Here is a 19606-nt window from a genome sequence, read left to right as displayed (position 1 = left end):
GCGATCTCTTCGCAGGAGGTGGGGACAAAGCAACACATTTCCTTCCAGTCCTCCCAACCGACAAGGCAGCCAACTTACCATCCAAAACACGAGTCCAACCTCTTAAGCAATGCCTGGCAAATAACCTCAGACTGATCTGTAAGAGAAGGCTCCAATGACATGGAAGGGAGATGTGGCGAAACTGGGCGGCAGAGATGCATCACGGCTGAGAGAGGCAGTGCAGAGGAGACAAATGGGAGTGACGTCACAAGTGGTGATGACGTCACGGCTTCCCTCGATGTGAAGGGGAATCAGATGCCACTGGTAGAGGAACACACAACGATGGATCCCGTGACGTCATCAACAGGGCTGATGCCACGGCTTCCATCCGACTCGAAGAAGCAACATAAGTCACTTGCAGAACAATACAAGATGGCTGACCTCGGCTACCCACGAAGACAAGACCGGGAGGAGGGGTGATGGCCTGGCCAGCCTGAGGAGGTGGGATGCGAGCCTCTGTTAAGTGCGCTAGCAACCCCTCCAAGGACGGGGGACCCCCTAGCCCGAGCATCCTCCAAATCGCCACTATCTTGGACGCCTCTGACTCTGTAATAAATGAGAATGATGAAAAAGCCTCCCCTTCCCAGGAATCAAATTAACTCCTAAAAAAGAAGGGGTGACATTACAAAAATCAGCCTGGTGGCTTCCCGATACTTCCAGCAACGAATCAATGGAAGAAAAGGAAGGAGACACAGGAACAACGCTAATATGGGGGGTGAATACTGCAGAAGCAAAAGCATTGGGAAGAGGTGAAAAACCTCCTAAGAAGGAAGACAGAAACCCTCCGATGCTCTATCTTCCGATAAAATTACTTCCAATGCTCTTTAGGCCATGCATGGCAGTCCGTGCAAGGATTTGTTACAGTACAATAATTAAAATGGCACCTACTACATGTGATGTGGGGATCGGATGCCACCGAAGCCAAAAAACGAGAACACGGAAAACCTGGAATTCCGGGGCACACACGTTGACAAGGCCAAGGAGCAGAATCAGCCAAACACACACACACACACAGTAAACACAAGCGAAACAAGCAATGACCGAGTCAAGGCTGACAGAGGTTAACCAAGACTCTCACCCAGGCGGTTAAAGAAAAGACTGACGTGGTGGCGTAAGTGGTTGGTCCTTGACCACTCTTCACCCGATCTACACATGCATTGCCAGATATCACACGATTCCTTGCTTTCATCTGTTTTTTAACTGGATCCAGCTAGGCGCTAGAAATTATCCTATTGTTAACACCGAAGGTTTGTTCGCATATGAACAACTAGTCCGGTTGACATGGGAAAGCAAATACCATTGTTGACTGTGCGTGATTAGATATGTTGAGGGAGTGAATTGGAAGGAGAGTGGTGACAGGTATAGCAGGAAGGTCCGCTGGATGGGGAAAAAGTGAGGCTGGAGGTAAGGTTGGGAAAGATAGAGTTGGAAGCGTGTTTTGTGGTAACTGGGAGGGGTGAGCAAATGCCATGTTGTTTCCTGTTTTTGAGGAAAAATGGATTGGTAGTGGATGTTGGGAAAGGACTTCTGTTTAAAGATGAGGTTTGTAATAGGGAGAATTCAAAGTGAGCCAGTAAAGTATTGCCAGGTTTGTGGGAGTGAATAGTACAAGTCTGAGTGAAGATGAGGATACAGTGGGAGTTAATAGTAGAAGTCTGAGTGAGGATGAGGATACAGTGGAGTTGGACAAGAATGAGAATGAACAGCTAACAACAGAGAACAAAGGGGATGCAGCAGAAGTGTTTTGTGGTAGGTTGAGGTGGTTTATCAGAGGGAGTACCTGGGAGAAGATGGCCTGTTGTTGAGTAAATGGTTGCATTTGCTGAGGATTTGTGCTGTGTGAAGGCGTGGTGTATTTTTCAAGGGAGAAGATGGGAGAGTGATGTATATTCCATTGTTCTAGATGAGTGGAACAGGGGTGATGTTCTAGTCCATGAGCAATATGGACATACGGGAAAGTTTAAGTTACGTGTATGAAAGAGATTCTGTTTTCCTTTTTCATATTTGAGGAAAATTTGTACAGATGTGGCAGTTTACATGCAAAGAACTGTCAGGGGGAAAGGGGAAGTATCAGTGTATCGTACTAGCCACCCGTTTTGAAGTTGAGTCTGAAAGAACCATTTGAGTTAGTGGCAATTGATTGTGTAGCTTTGCTAGTAACTCCAAGAGGATTGCAGAAGCAGTTGTTATGGTAGATCACAAGAGTAAGTTTGTAGGTTGTGCAAGTTTTGAAGAATAAGACTACAGTAAGTCCTCGAGGGGGTTACGCTGGTCTTCGAACTTACGATGTTTCGTGGTTACGAACGCGCCCCCATAAAAATATAAAAAATAATATTTTGCGTCGTTCCGTCTTACGCGGTTTAGCGTCGTAAGCAACGTAAACAAACGCGAACTAGTTCCAGGCGCACGGCGGAAGAATACGCTTTGTGGGGAGAGGACGGCGTCGCTTCGCTACGCTCATTCCTCGCCCATACGCCATTTTGGTTGTTACACTGCCTCTCTCTCCCTCGTGTTGTATCGTTTTTGTAACTTTTTGCTCTTTGTTATGGCTCCCAAGCGCAAGGCGGACTCTTCTGATGGTAGTGCATCGAAGAAAAGAAGGCCATCACCATGGAAATTAAGTGGACATTATAAAGCGATCTGAGAAGGGAGAAACGCCAACAAACATTGGCCGCTCGCTTGGCCTTAGCCGTTCGACCGTTGCTACCATTATCAAAGATAAGAGCGCATCGTTGAACATGTGAAAGGATCTGCTCCTATGAAAGCGACAGTGATAACTAAGCAGCGTAGTGGTCTAATAATTGAAATGAAAGGTTATCTTGTGCTTTGGTTGGAAGACAAAATCAACGGCGTATCCCAGTCAGCCTTATGGTGATTCAGGAGAAGGCGAAAAGATTGTTGAAGCGTTGAAAAAGAAAAGGGGGAGGGAAGTGAAAGTGAAGAGTTTGTGGCTAGTAGGGGCCTTGGTTTATGCGATTTAAGGCTCGGGCCAATTACCATAACCTTAAATTGCAAGGTGAAGCTGCTAGTGGGGATGAGAAAGCAGCGAGTGAATTTCCTAAAGCGTTGTCTGAGATAATTAAGGAGGGGGGTTATTCTGCTCAGCAAGTGTTTAACGTAGACGAGACAGGTTTGTTTTGGAAACTATGCCTAACCGCACTTACATCGCCAAGGAGGAGAAGTCAGCATCCGGTCATAAAGCCAGCAAGGAGAGGCTAACTTACTTATTGGGGGTAATGCTGCTGGCGACTTCAAACTGAAGCCCTTGTTGGTGTATCAGGCTGAAAATCCAAGGGCACTCAAGGGCATTTGGAAGGGTCAACTACCAGTAATATTTGGAAGTCCCAACAAGAAGGCATGGGTGACTTTACTTGCCCCCCCCCCAGTGTTTGAGGACTGGTTTCGTAAACCATTTTGTTCCAAGTGTGGAGTGGTATTGCGCCTCCAAGGGTATCCCCTTTAAGGTGTTGCTAGTGCTGACAATGCCCCTGGACACCCTGCCCAGCTGGAGACTTCAACCCTAATGTCAAGGTGGTTTACCTTCCACCTAATACCACGGCCCTTTTACGACAGCCTATGGGACCAAGGAGTGATTGCTTCGTTCAAGGCCTACTACCTACGAAGGACAATTGCTATGGCTTTACAGGCAACTGAAACCAAGAAGGACTTGACTCTGAAGGACTTTTGGAAATCCTACAACATCCTTGATGCTGTAAAGAACATTGCTAATTCCTGGGAGGAGGTTAAGCAAACAAACATGAATGGTGTCTGGAAGAAAATTTGTCCTCAATTTGTGAATGATTTTCATGGGTTTGAGGACACAGTTCAGCTAGTTGTCAAGAACGTTGTTGCCCTGAGTAAGGAAATCAATTTGGAGATGGAGGTTGATGATGTTTACAGAGCTGCTGGAGTCTCATGGCAAGGAGTTATCTGCTGAGGACCTGATACAACTGGAGAAGCAGATAATAGAGGAAGAAGAAAGAAGCACCCACCCCAGAGCCTAAGGCTTTCACAAGGCAGGACTTGATAAGAGGTTTTGCAGAGTTGCAGCAAGCGTTGTCAACTTTTGAGGCTCAGGATCCCAACTTGGACAGTTCACTAGGGTTTCCAGAGGCGTCATGGATTTGATGCAGTGTTACAATTGGAGATCTTGGATGAAAAGAGGTCGCTCTCTATTCAGACTAACCTGGAGCAGTATTTTAAGAAGGTGAGAGGCCCTGCAGGAGATCCTGTACCCTCTACCTCAGCTGCCTCTGCTAATCCAGACTCGCCTGCCCCACAATCTCCAGCACCTTCTGAAGTTCTGCTAACCCAGACTCACCTGCCCCAGTATCTCCAGCACCTTCTGTAGGTTCTGCCTCACCTAAAGACTCACCTGCCCCAACATCTCCAGTAGTATGTTCTGCCTCACCTCAAGATCACCTGCCTCAGCATCTCCCCAGTACTAGTATGTTCTGCCTCACCTCAAGAATCATCTGATTCCTCAGACATCTCCAGCAAAACTTCGGAGGGTTCTTTTTCTCTTCACTAACCTCCCCCAGTCTCTCCAGCACCGCAGCTTCCTCTCCAGTGTGCAAGCCAATCAAACTAATAAAGGTAAGGAATTGTTCTCTCGTTGTTATTGATAGGTATTTACATTAAATCATGTGGTATTTTTCAATGTTCCGACTTACTCTGAAAATCGTGTTACGATGCATCGTAAGAACGGATCAACGTCGTAACTCGAGGACCTCTGTAGTGAGAATGCTGCAAGAGTTGTCTGTAATGTCTTGTTGCCTGTGTGAGTGGCGATGTAACGAATGTTGACTGATAAAGAGAATGAATGGGATTTGTTGTTAGGAAGAGTGGTAGAGTTGTATAATGGGTCAGTACATAAAAGCACTGGCATACTTCCAAGTGAGTATGCAACGAATTATGAGAGGAGTGTGAGGTTAGATTTGAATGAAGATGAGCGGGAGGTGTGGAAACAAGCAAATGAAAGGTTTGAAAGTTTCAGAATAGGTGATAAGGAGTTGAAGTAGGGGGTTGAGAAGGGAAGATTGACAGTGAGTAAAATGCGTGAGAAGTACAAAGGATCGTATGTAGTGAAAACAGTTTGGTCCAGTGGATTAAGTATTTGAGTTATGTGCTAGAAAACAGGAATGACGAAGGAAATGTAAGAGATAAATAAAAAAAACCACTGAAATACATAATAGAGCATCCCACTTACGCAGCTATTAAGGAAAGAAAAGGAAAGTGAAGCAATAGAAGATAGAAATTGGGGAGATAAACGACCAGTGTTAGTGGAGCATACGAGAAAGCCTAAAAAGAAGAACAGAAAGAGTAAGGATACATTTAGAGAGTTGTTTGCAGGGTACACGACATGGGTCGTTTGATCTTGAGGGGTTTGAGAAGCCTGTAAGTGTGAGTAGTGAAAATACCCCTGCAATGTGGTTGGGTGGTAGTAAGAATGAGGGTGTCACTGATTTTGAAGGATTTGAGTGGGATGTGGAAGAAGTGAACTTGGCAAGTTCCCTCTGACTGAAAGTGTCGAAAGAGTGAATGTGGAAGTGAGTGTGAGTGAGAAAGAGTTAGAAGTACAGGAGAGTGTAAGTGGGAAATTTTTTTGGATAGCTTGAGGGTCAGTGTGGCAGAAATAAATGAGAGCATGGAAGAGATGATAGCAGCCATGTCAGTTATTAGCAAAGCTGAAGCTGATGTAAGTCTCCAGTTGAAATGAGCTTAGTTCAAGTAGTTCGGAACCAAAGTATATGAGAGACCATGGATCCGAAATCAAGATCCAATTCTGGAGTACAGTGGGGTATTGAGAGAGAGAGAGAGAGAGAGAGAGAGACCTTACAGACCTTACAGTTGTTCGGTGGGTTGCCCCAGGTCCCTCAGTGTGAGGCACCTCTAATGTCTACCAGAGAGTTGCTAGTACATCTTCCGGTATATTTTGCATCTTCCAATCTTGGATGGTCTGGGAGGATGCAGTTTAGATATTTGTCGAGCTTATTCTTAAACACATCTACGCTCACTCCTGATATATTCCTCAGATGAGCTGGCAACGCATTGAATAGACGCTGCATTATCGATGCTGGTGTAGTGGATTAATGTCCGTGTGCTTTCCTTATTTTTCCTGGTATTGTTTTGGGCACTATTAATCTACCTTCTGCTTGCTCTTTCTGATATTTTTAGTTCCATGATATTTTCTGTTATTCCTTCTATCTGTTTCCATGTAGCGTTCTCTCTCCTTTCTAGACTATATAATTTTAATGATTGTAGTCTTTCCCAGTAGTCAAGGTCCATTAACTTCTTCTATTCTAGCTGTAAAGGACCTTTGTACACTCTCTATTTGTGCAATATCCTTTTGATAGTGTAGGGTACCTATCATATTGCAATATTCAAGTGGACTACGAACATATGTTTTATAAAGCATAATCATGTGTTCAGCTTTTCTTGTTTTGAAGTGCCGTAACAACATTCCCATTTTTGCTTTACATTTTGCCAAAGAATTGCTATTTGATCATTGCATAACATGTTCCTATTCATCATCACACCAAGGTCTTTAACTGCTTCCTTATTTGTGATTGTCTCATTATTAGGTCCCCTATATGCATATAGCTTTCCTTCTCTGTCTCCATAATTTATTGATTCAAATTTATCTGAGTTAATACCATCCTATTTTCCTCTGCCAATCATATACTTTGTTAAGGTCTCTTTGTAGAGCGTTCCTATCTTCATCACAAGTAATTTCTCTACTTATTCTTGTGTCATCAGCGAAACTACTCACTACCGAATCCTTAACATTACTGTCTAATGTCTTCAATCATAATAACAAACAGTATTGCAGCTAACACCGTACCTGTGGCACACCGGATATTACCTTGGTTTCATCCGATTTCTCATCGTTTGCAATAACTATCTGTTTTTCTGTTGTGTAAAAATTCTTTTAACCATCTTCCTATTTTGTTATCTAACGATATTGTTGTTTACTAATTTTCTTTGCTAATATATTATGGTCTACTTTGTCAAAAGCTTTGCAAAGTCTAGATATACCACATCTGTTTCATTTCCGCTTTCATATTTTTGAATATGTTCTCACGGTGGACTAACAGTTGGGTTTGTGTACTTTTTCCGGGTACGAAACCGTGTTGTCCTATATTAAACAAATTATTTTTTATTAAATGTTTCATAATATTTTTCTTCATTACCCTTTCATACATTTTCTTTCATAATATGTGATGTTAGACTCACAGGCCTATAATTACTTGCCTCAAGTCTTGATCCACTTTTGAAAGTAGGGGTGATATATGCTAATTTGTGCTCATCATAAATCTTGCCTGTATCTACACTTTGTCTTAATAATATTGCAAGTGGCTTTGCGATAGAATGAACTACTTTCTTTAACAAAATAGCAGGGATTCCATCAGGCCCTGCAGCAGCTCCATTTTTAATTTGCATTAATTGCCTGCACAATATCAGCTTCATTAATTTCTATGTCAGCTAAATATTCACTATTTTCGTCCCTTACTTCTATATCATTATCTTCATTATCTATTCTAGGGGTGAATTCTCTCTTTATAAATCGTTCTGCCAGTATCGGTTTGCAAATTTCCTTTTGTTTTTTTGCAAATTGACAGTTAATTCTCGCCCTTCAATTCTCAGAGGGCCTATTTTCTATTCTTCTTTTATTCATCTTCTTCGCATATGAGTATAATAGTTTGGGGTTTTGCTTGATATTTAATAGGGTTTTTTCTTCCAATTCCCGTTTTTCATTTTCTTTTGATTGTATAATCTTTTGTTCTGCATTTTCTATCTTACTTTTTAGTTCTATAACTTTCCATGCATTTTTTTCTTTTGCAAGACCTTTTTTCCACTTTCTGATTTTCTGGAACAAGATCCTTCTGTCTCTTGGTATGCATGAATGATGTTTACTTTTCTTCTTCGGTATATATTTATCCACTATTTTCTCTAATATTTTATATAATATCTCCGTACTTTACTCTTATGTCATCGCTTACGAAAATGTTATCCCAATCTTTGTTTAATTCTTCATTTATTTCTGACCATTTATATTTTTACTGTAGAAGTTGTATTTTCCATATCCTTCCCACTTTTTCATTTCTTGCTTATCTCTGTTTTCACTTGCTTTGGAATGAACTGTTAATTCTATGACATTATGGTCTGAAATACTCGCATTATAAACTATTATTTCTTTAACATAATTCACCTCGTTCACAAATACTAGGTCTAAAGTATTTTCCTTTCTTGTTGGCAGGTGATTTATTTGTTGAATGTTGTATTCTAGTAGCATATCTAATAGCTTTTCGAATTGCCTCTTATCTTCTGCACTACTATTACTCTCTTTTTTATATGTATAAGTACATCCACAATCTCCTGATTCGTTCTTTCCATTCTACGAAAGGAAAGTTGAAGTCACCAGATAGGAGAATAGTCCAGTCCTTGTGATTTCTACATATATCATCCAATTTTTCAATTATTAAGTCAAACTCTTTAGTATTAGGAGGTCTATATATTACTATGTTCATTAATTTTTCAGATTCAAATTCTACCGCTATTAGTTCACATTCTGAGTTAACTATATTTCTCATATATTTTTTCCTTGTTTTTTCTCTTTCCCAATATATTGCGGTTACCCCCTTGATTTCTATTTTTTCTATCTGATCTATAAGTTTGGAACCCTTTATTTGATCATCATTCCCAGTCTCTTGGGAATACCAGGTTTCACTTATATTCATTATATCTATTTTTCTATTTTCTTTTAATTTGGGTTAGTTTCTTCTAAGTACTCTATTTTTCTTTTTGAGTTACTCGTAACTAACCCTGCGCATTCATCACTATGATGGTTTGCGTGTTTTCTCCTTCAGAGAGAGAGAGAGAGAGGAGAGTAGAGCGAGAGAGAGAGAGAGCAGAGAGGAGAGAGAGAAATTTCCTTTTTTTTATGTAGTAAGGGAGAGTATGGTACTTAATTCACTATTGGTTTGAATGAAATAATACATTTTGTTTTCTGCTTTTTATTATGTTTTGTGCTTGTGGGTGAGAGATTGTTTAAGTAATCTTTGTTTTTTCTCTTTTCTTACAGTTGTTTAAGAGTACACCCTTTTATCTGAACCCGAAGAGGCTTTAGTACTTGGAAAATTAACATTTACAACTACCAAAGCAGTTAGCAGTTGGTGAGACCATCCCATTTTCAAGTCATAAGTGTGACTACCCCAAACAGGATAGGGATCAGAGTAAGTACTCAGTAGTACATATCTATATGTTGATTTTGTTGTGAATGAGATCTCCGATTCTCGTTTGGAAGGAGAAAAAGGGAAAAGGGCTTTTGTAAAAAATAAAAATAAATTAAATTGTATGGTGACTTCTATAAGTATCTTTGTTTATTCTGAGACAAAATTTTGGGACATGCTGAGTTGAAGATTTGTGGAAAATACTTGGGTTATACATTGCATTAAAGTTCTTTCAGTTATTAGGGGTAAAAACTATAGGATTAAGTTAGGCTAAGCTAAGGATATTTAAGGTTGAAGGTCTTAAACAACTAATACTATTAAGGAAATAAATTAGGTTAAGTAAAGTTTGAGTTTTAAATTTAGAACCTTCAATTTGTTTCAACATCCCCATCAAGTTATAACTATTAAAAGCCCTTACAATGGCAACAAACTAAAGTACCTTTCAAATAACTAAATAGAGGTACAGTTGCTTGCATCATAATAAGAGCATTAATTATATGGACACTAAGAAGTTTGTATATCAAATCAATATAACTTACTTATAGATGAATCATAGGTTTCTTGAATTTCCTCCTCTTCATATACTGTGTTTGCCGGCTGTAATCTTCCTGATGATTGCAACCTGTTCTGTTGTACTTCTTCATACACAGTGTTGGGGGGCTGTAATCTTCCAGATGATTGCAATCTATTTTGATGCATTTCTTCTTCATCATAGACAGAGGTGGGCGGTTGTAATCTACCTGTTTGTCTTCTGTTTTGTAGGTCATCATCTTCATACAATGTATTAGGAGCTTGTAGTCTTCCTGAAGCCTGTAGTCTGTTAGGGCCACCATGTAATCTACTATGTACGCTTTTAGTATGGGTAATCTGACCTCCATCCTCTTCGCCACCAAATTCATCATCTACTTTGAATTCTATTATATCTTCAACAGCAACCTGTATGATAAAATTGAAGTTTTAAAACTAAGACTAATGGATACACATTATTATCAAAGAATGACTGAAACCACTATAGAAACTAATAAAATGATACCTTATGGTTAGGTTACTCTGCACACCAAGAACATAACACAATTGAATACATTAAAAATTATCCTCTACACAAAAGTTTGCTTGTGAGCCCTTGTACACAAGAACTAGATTTGGTAATATAAAATACTATACTGCCCTAATTTACAGATGTCAAACACAAGGATGAGGTTATCAAATGAATAATTTTGTATTGAAATCTATTTCAAAATAGACCAAAAGCAATTAAAAGTCATGAAAGCTGATTACCCTGTTCCCAAAAGTCCAAATGTTTCAGAAAATATTTTGATCACAAATTAGGAAAATTAACTACATATTTCTGTTTGGAAACAAGATATCCATATGACCTATGACATAATTAACCAATCTGTTTCAAGAAACTTTTCTTTATAATTATAAATGTCCTCCAGCTGGCATGAATGCCAGCTGGAGGCCATTGGTAGGTTACACAGCTTGTCCTTGGAGGGTTGGGGATGTCTAGTCATTGTTTGTCTCTTGGTTTTTGGTGAAAACTAAGAATCCATCTGTCTCTAATGAGAGATAGGAGAATTTCTTGATCCCTCACTTGGGACAACTTTGGAACCTGGACGAGATGCTTTTGTGCCTAGTGAGATCAATAAGGTCCTGCTGTGAAGGGACCTGAACTCCTAGGCTAAAATGTAAGCTAGTTTTCATTAAATACTTGCAAGCTTAAGATACAGTTTCTAGTAATAACATTTCTTTCTGGTTTTGTGTAGTGATCAAATTAGCCAACAGTTTTTCATGGGAAGACAAGTTATCTAATTTGGGGAAGAGCTCATGGAAAGTGGCATGGACCTCTCCTTTATATTTCAGTAGAGCTTATTGGTACCTCAGGTAATCTGGGTTAGTATCAGATGTCACTGTTTATGAGGGAAACTGCCCACAAGTTCCTGGACACATACTCCTCGAGACCTGTTGTAGCTGCTCAACAGTTTGTGTAACCACCAAAGCTCTTACAAAAAAAAGTTTTTCTTCCCAGCAGTAGTCAGTTTAGAATAAGTATGGGGAGAATGGTAGAATGATCAATCTTTAACTTTTTGCTCATTCTGTGGCTAACAGCTTAGGCCAAGTATCATGGCAGGTAGGCAGCAACCACATTTGATCTTTCCCCTTTAACAAGGGCTGTTGTAGTGGGCAGGCAGTAGGGTTATAATCTGAACTCATTGCTCATACTGATATGACACCAAATACATATTTGCTTACGTGGGCCATTGTTCATTTGCTTACAGTCATGACCAGGAATATGACACATCTGGGTGGGTTCCAGCTTACACCTGCCACATGAGAGAAACCATCTCCCACCTAGAAGAGTAAATATCCTACATATAAACAATGATTTCTGTTGTGGTGTGAACAATTTCTCACCGCAACCAGCCAACTGTTTCCCTTATGCCAAAGTGAAAAATATTTGGAGATGGCAGCCCACTCACCTTATAATCATCAGTTAACTACTATGTTACCAAGTTTCAGTAACTGATTATATAGCTTGCCTTGAGAAATACATAAGCACTGTAAGTAATTATTTCACCAAAAAATGTATATACATGCATTACAGCATTTAGTCACAAAAATATGAAAATACAGATTATTACTTCATGAAAAATTCAGTGAATAGGCGAGTTTCCCATAAAAAAAATTATAGATAGGTTCTAGAAAATATCCATGATTCAGTAAGTCCGCAAATTGTGAGACTGCAGAAAGCTGGGGTTGACTGTACTAAGTATACTAGGACTATTTATATTGGCTACAACCAAAACATGGAATAGTTAGCCTTGTGTAGTTTTGGACTCTTCTGATCTCCAAAGGTTTAAGCAAAAGCAAATGAATTCCTCTCTCCTGAATCTCCTGAATTCAATTTTCATTGCTTAGTTTTCCATTCCTTATTGATTTACTTTTTCCTAGAACTTTTCTCTCTCTCTGCAGGCTGATTGACCTATATATCACCACAAGTGATGTCGTGGTGGGGAGTTGCAGTCACCTGGCTGACATTCGCCCAAGAGGCAACAGCTTGGGGAGGACTGAAACTGATGACTCCGACTTTGAATCAAGAGCAGTTCTTGTGTCCAAGAAAGCATGGGTCAACCAGTGTCAACCTACCCTATGGTGGAAGAAATGCCAGGGGGTGATCAAACACTTACCTGCAAAGGCCAAAGAAGGTATGTGGAGCAAAGGAAAGCACTTGCATTTCTCCTTGGCAGTGGCTGGTGTCTGGATCTTGTCCAGTGCATGAGAACTAGTCAAGGCAAAAGAAGTCACTTGTCATCAAGGTGCCATAGTTGCTGCAGCTGGAGGATCTTCCATAGGAAGTAAAATCTCAAAAAGAAGGATCAACCTGGTTGATTGCCTTAGAATTAGCAGAAGCAGGAAGCAAATAATGAACTTCCCATAAAGCCATTGGAAGACCACTTCTTATGCAGGTACTCTCAAATGATTATATACACTGGAACCTCAGTTTATGTACATAATCTGTTCCAAAACCTCCCACGAAATCCGAAAAGTATGAAAAACTAAACTATTATTCCCATAAGGAATAATGTAAATACAATTAATGGATTCCTGACCCCCAACAATATGGACAAAAAATACATTTTATAGGGAATATACAGTTTTACATACAAAAAACAGTAAGAAATATATTAAGACTAATAAAATGAATAAATGAACATTAAACATCACTCTTACCTTTATGGAAAACACCTGTTGGCGTATGTAAGACGGAGAGGAGGGGAAAAGGAGGGGAGGTTATTGTTTGGAAGGAAAATCTTCCTCCAGAAGGACTTCAGGTATCAAGTACTTATCTGGGGTTACTTCTCTTTGTTTTTTACTGGCATTATCTGAGGTTACTTCCCCTCTTAATTTTTTACTGGCATTAGGACCAGCTTGAGAGTTACTAGACCCCTGTCACACAACAAAGCTGTCCTGAGATGTTTGTTTCTGGCGTTTCTTTAAAATTTGCTTTAAGTTAAACATGGCAATGTCCTTAAACATGTTGGAGACTCGGAATACAACTTGTTGTTGGGATGATAATTCTCTACAAATTTTTTTTACATCATACCACCTTGCAAACAATGTCAATTTTTGGAAGTAAATTGTATTTTTCCTAACTATACAAACCTGAGGTCCTTTACATAAGGAATTAATTTAAGTGTAGGCTGGGATTATGGCTGTTAAATTCTTGAACAAGGTGGTTAGGCAGTAACTACCGTCTGGTAGGTGGGTAGGCCAGCCTGCCCAGATGTAAAATCACTCCACTTTGCCTTTTGGCCCAGGTTCAGATTGAGGGGTGGCATGGGAGGAATGTGAGTGAGCCTCTATAACTAACTTGAGTTCTGCACACCTGGGCTATTCCTCGTGGTCATAAGAGCAAGGAGGAGTGCCCTGCCTCTGACAACTGAACGGAGTATAGGAGTTGCATGATCGAGAGTCAGACTTCTGGGCCTTTTTGAAATGAGTGAAGAATCGTAACTCATCTGAAAAAGGGATGCGAAGATTATTTAGAGTCGGGGGCATTAATGCAAAATTCTGGGAAGTGTTTGCATTACTGCCAGTCTCCTTCCTCCCTTTGTTCAAGGAGGGAGCGTGATTGCTTCTATGATTCTGATAAGAAAAATAGAAAGGAAGCTCGATGTGCAAGCTTACCACATCAATTGCCCGACCAGCCAGTGTAAGTTCGAGTCCTATCCTCAACCTGATGGAAGAGGAGCAGAGGGAGGAGGAAGGGAAGGTGGAGAGGCCAGACACTCACATCCTTTTTACCTCTTGAACCGCACACCATAGGCGAGATGCAACTTGTTCTCTTGGAGCCAGGTAAGCAAACACAACCTGCAAGCATCCACCACCGGTCCAAGGAAATGAGGTTCTAAGGACCTGTGGGCAAACCCGAAGGACAAAAGATATAAATAAGGTCGCATGAGACCTCATCTATCTTTCAGTCCGACATACCCTTTGGAATGATGAAATGTACCCATCCACTGGACTATCCAACTGCAGAGAAGTCTCTCACCATCTCATAAGACTCGCAGAAAGATGGTCATTGAACACTACCAATGACACTTCTGCATTGGCTGTCTGCAGTGGATAAGGCATCGACACTCAATGATGGGTGTCAATCCTTCATGGGTACAGCAACACACCAATACAACAAAGTAATGACTGATCTGGATCAACCAATACAAAGTCCACAGCGCAGATCATGAAGGACTCAGACTCGTCAACAGATGTTGACTGATTCCGCTGTTGAGCATCCATGATGTAGTCACGACATGACATCTACCTTTTGAAGGGTTATGCTGAGAACAACCATACAAATCGCCTTCTTGTTCGCCAACGATGTTGCGAGACAAGATGATGATTCTCGCAAGGCATGTGCACATTAGACGATAGTCAATTGCCTTCTAGAAACCGAGGTCCCTGTGATGGCAAGACAGAAGTTTGTCATCAGTAGTTGAATCTCAACCTAGGAAAAACAATACTATATTACTAGTGAATGACTAAGGTGAATGTGGACCTAAGTCTTCACAGTTGAATCGAGAGAAGTAAACTCAAGATTCTGATCATAGAAAAGTCCTGTCGATGTCACCAACCAGTAAAGACGGCTTTAATCCCTGTTGTTTTACAGGGGACTTGAAAAAGTTAATCCGCTACTTCATTGCTGCTCAGTGAGAAAGTCAGAGTTTGCAATGAAAGCGGAGTCTTTCAGTAATAAAAACAGAGGGATTGTACTGCCTGAAGAACTGCTTCTTGTGGGTTGGATCAGGAAGGAAGTTTCTATTTACTTTGGAAGCTGAGCTAGTCAGGCGGGGACAGCAAAGTTCTTCATTATTAATTCACAATTCGGGGTGAACAAAGAATAATTGAACACCTTACGAATTAGGAAATGGATATTAGAAGACAAAACTCAAATTATCAAAAGAAAATCATTCTGCGTCATTGCAGCAGCCGATGGGGCAGGTGCGATGGAACAGAAGACTAGGTTACAGACTTCTGTTATACCGTGGGGTAAAAAGAAAGATGATAAATAGTCTAATGAGATATATCTCTGTCTGAAAATTCTTGCAACAGTAAATGTGGTGCAGGAGAGATGGGGATTATGCGAGAATTCTGATCCAACCAGAGACCTAAGTCTGTGATTGCTGGGCAGAGAGCTTCGAATAGGTAGTTAATCCTCAACAGAGGAGAAACAATACCAAACCAAAAAGAATCTGGAGAGCGAGCAGTACTGAGACAGAGCCCTATAACACTCACTCGACTTGTCATACTGAGTTGCCCGGTAGTGCATTCCATGAAGGAATGCGTTCAGCTAGAACCATCGAGCGCAAAAAAAGATACACTTGATCATCTGCACTTCAACCAAAATGGGAGGGAAGAAAACCCTCTTGTTTGGTGATAATGCAAATGCTGTGGTGTTGTTGGGAAACAATACCATTAGTTACCTCAAAATCAAAACCAGTACCTCTTGGGAGAACTGAAAGGCTGTCCTGAGTTTAAGATTAATTAAGAGAAGGTACTATTCGTCTCGGTCACATACCAGAAAATTAATTTATAGGTATGCGCCTACTACTTGGACAATGCAACTGATAGCAGAAGCATGTCGCGAGAGAAATATACTAGTATATTTGTAGGTTCCTGTAAATCGCACTCCAGCCTAATTCTTCATTCGAGGAACAAGAATAAGGTCTGGAAGCAGACCTCCTTCATTTTCTAATGAAGAAAGCGAAAGTGAAGTTTTCCCGAAGGGAGACTTCTACGGAGATAACAGGATACTGAAGACGACTAGTTCAAGTCAAACTGGTTGTTCCCAAAACAGCAGCACTAGAGAGGCATTCAAACCTGTCTGTGCTATCCATCCTGAACAGATTGACGTATGTTTGGTAAGATCCTAAGATTGAACCAAAAACATAGTCTCTCAGGTTCGAACTCTGAGGAGTAGACTCCATAAAATTCCTCTTATTTCCTTGTTCATTCCAGTATAACCAGGAAGTAGAGGGAAAAAGAGGAGAACTGACTGTTCATGACCGCTCTTCCCTGAACTTGCAATGCTTTCACTCTGTTAAACAAAGCGCTCCTCTTCTTAGGATGTGGAACCCTTTGAAGAGGGAGGTTAGGAGGCGTTGGATGACGAAGACGAAAAACGATGACCCAGTGAAAACTCGCTGCAACATAGGAAGGGAGGGTGCTATGTCACAGCAAGGAACTGCACTGATCAAGAGCAGAGTTAAATTGTTAGAGCCAAGCAATCAGATTAGCAGAGTTGTCTGGTCGAGCTGAGTGAGCTGAGCAGATCACCACTACATAATTATGAGTGGTAATCGTCAACAAAGAACAATCACTTCTTCCCAATTAACTGTTCTCCTTCAAGGCCGAAGCTCCGAGAAGAAGAATAAGAGGGAGTCTGTCTGTTGTTACTCGCTCGGACCCTTAGGTCCACACAAGGACGGTACTTGACCATTCACCCAGAAGTTGTTGCATGCGGATCCAAGCTCTACATAACTCCAAACTAGACTGAGGAGCGGACTCATCTGTACTGATAAAGGCTTGTCTCGCCATCCAAGCACTCGTAATAGTGAGCGCTTGGCGAACGTTAGAATTCATAAGAATTCCCACGCTCGGCAAGAAAGACCCGACTCTTGTAAGACGATAATCGGGCTGGCACTCGGCAATATGATGAAGCCGAGTACTTGGCGAACGCCAACGAAACCAAGGGATCCAGGCGCTCGGCAAGACTCCCAATTACAGTGGACCCCCCGTATTCGCGGACTCACACATTTGCAGATTTCTCTCGGGAACGTTTCCCTGCATTATTCGCGGAAAATTCGCACATTCGCGGTATTTTTCTATGAGAAATATCCCCAAATTCCTGGTTTTTGTTATCAATTTCATCATAAAATGCACTTTTTGTGATAAAACTATTAAAAAAAACCAAGTATGAAAATTTTTAGTGGTTTTTCTCAAGTTTTAACTAACAAAATAGGCTGTTTTTAGCGTTTTTATAGGGGTTCCAAACATTCGCGGATTCTAACTATTCGTGGGGGGGTCTGGTACGCATCCCATGCGAATACGGAGGGGACCACTGTATTGTATTACAGTGGTACCTCGACTTACGAAAGTCCCTGCTTACAAAAAATTCAAGTTACGAAAGCAAATACGAAGATTTTTTTGGCTCTACATACGAAAATAGTTCAGGTTACGAAAGGTTGTTGTTGTAAAGTCCCGAGATTCGCCCGGATCATCGAGAACAATTTTAAAACTCGCGCGCCACCAACTGAGTAGACTAGCCACCATCCTCCCGTTCTCCCATTGGTTCCTGATGCTAGTCACTGCCATAAGATCCTGCTCTCCTATTGGTCAGCATCTACCCCATGTGCTCTATGTATTCTATTGGTAAAAGGATGCTGTAAATTGAAAAACTTATTCATGCAATACATTTAATAAAAAAAACATTAGGTAAAGATAGAATAAAAAATAGAAATGAATGGTTATTATACTGTTTGGTAGTTTCAGTAGTGGAAGAGAGATAATGAAAATTTATGATTTCGTACTGTACTGTGTGCTAGGTAAAAGTGGTTGCTTGGCGATCGTTTTGCTACTCGTATAATGTGAAAATAAAATGATATTGTTATGATACAATAAAGTTTGTTCATACTTACCTGGCAGATATATATATAGCTATATTCTCCGAAGTCCGACAGAATTTCAAAACTCCCGGCACACGCAGTGGTCGGCCAGGTGGTTCGTACCCATTCCCGCCGCTGGGAGGTGGGTGTCAGGAACCATTCCCATCTTCTATTCAGATTTTCTAATGCCACTGTCCCTAGAGGGGGAGGTTGGGCGGGTAACTTGCATTATATATATCTGCCAGGTAAGTATGAACAAACTTTATTGTATCATAACAATATCATTTTGTTCATGACACTTACCTGTCAGATATATATATAGCTGATTCCCACCATTGGAGGTGGGGAGGGACAGAATAAAAGGATTTTGGGAAACATTTCACATGCAGATGATAGACATCTTGGTTCCTTACCTGTTAGCATAGCTGACTTTGTGATTACTGTCACCCAAGTCTGCTTTTGCTTTACTAGAGTCTCCAGCAAGGACGTGACCTGTATAGCTGGTGAGTTCTAGATGATCTGACAACGGGAGCGTGACCACAATGTGTCTAGACCATATTGACCATACCATGAGGGCTAAGAAGTAAAATAAATAGCACCACCTGACCAACCTAGCCAAAGTTAAGGTGTTTTAACTAAGGCTTAAGAGTTAGGAAGTCCGCCATTGGCGGCGACTCAACAAATAAAATTAAGAGCTCTTCCTAACCATTTTCTACAGGATAGGATGAGTGGTACTTCCTGCCCCCAAAAATTGTCTGCGGACACGTATGGCCCTGGTGAGCAGCAGATCTCATATGACGTCTTCACATCTCTCAGGGAGTGTGAAGCGAACACAGAGTTGCTTCGCTAAAACGCGGTACTCAGGATGTAACTGAGTGCCATGCTCTGTTGAAATGCTTCCGAGGCCGCGCCCTCACCTCGTGAGCATTTACTTTGAAAGGTTTCAAATCTTTGTTCATACATGACGAATGAGCCTCTTAGAGAGACTCCTTAAAAATAACGCCAGGGCGTTCTTCGACATGGGCAAGTCTGGTCTTTTTACGGAACACTGCAGATTGTCCGAATGACCTCGACTTTCTTTAGTTTTATCAAGATAAAACTTGAGAGCCCCGACAGGGCACAGGACTCTCTGTGGCTCTTGCCCAATAATTTGTGCCATCCCCTTGATCTCCAGGCCTCTGGGCCAAGGGTTAGACGGGTTTTCGTTCTTAGCAAGAACGGAAGGCTTAGAGGACACCGAATTATGTCCTCTAAAGCCAAAACCTCTGATGATGGCTAAAACCTCACTAACCCTCTTTGCCGTAGCTAGAGTGGTTAGAAAATTAGCCTTTCTGGTCACGTGTATTAAGTTTACAGAAAGGAGAGGTTCGAAATGCTTTGACATCAGGAACTTCAGACTACGTCTAAGTTCCATGTCGGAAGCTTCGATCTAGACCATTTCAAGATTTCCACAGACCTCAAAGATCGTGAAGGGCTTTGTTGTTTGACAGATCCGAATCTCTGAGCCTAGAGGCCGTCAACAACATATGTCCGTATTCTACAATCGTTGGGACTGCTAGCTTATCCCATACTTCAGACGGAAAGGGAAGACGGTAAAGTAATTCACAGAGGTCGAGGTGGAGGAACAGTCATTCTTCCTGCACTATCTCCAGCATCGGCCCACTCCGATTG

General features: G+C 41.1%; 2 protein-coding genes across 6 annotated transcripts in view; one reads left to right on the top strand and one right to left on the bottom strand.

Moving 5' to 3' along the window:
• LOC135216120 (trithorax group protein osa-like) overlaps positions 1 to 19606 on the top strand; it is a 596580-nt gene that overhangs the window by 56540 nt on the left and 520434 nt on the right. The gene's annotated exons all lie outside the window — the stretch shown is intronic.
• The window catches only part of LOC135216204 (uncharacterized), a 32674-nt gene continuing 22515 nt past the window's right edge, over positions 9448 to 19606 (bottom strand). The window contains exon 3 of the mRNA XM_064251341.1: positions 9448 to 10208. Within this exon, the coding sequence (XP_064107411.1) occupies positions 9798 to 10208 (411 nt within the window). The 3' untranslated portion in view covers positions 9448 to 9797. The remainder of the gene's footprint in view (positions 10209 to 19606) is intronic.

This window comes from Macrobrachium nipponense, chromosome 6, assembly GCF_015104395.2.
Source record: "Macrobrachium nipponense isolate FS-2020 chromosome 6, ASM1510439v2, whole genome shotgun sequence".
NCBI lineage: Eukaryota > Metazoa > Arthropoda > Malacostraca > Decapoda > Palaemonidae > Macrobrachium > Macrobrachium nipponense.
Note: the sequence above shows the minus strand (reverse complement) of the source record. Positions and strands in the feature narration are given on the sequence as shown.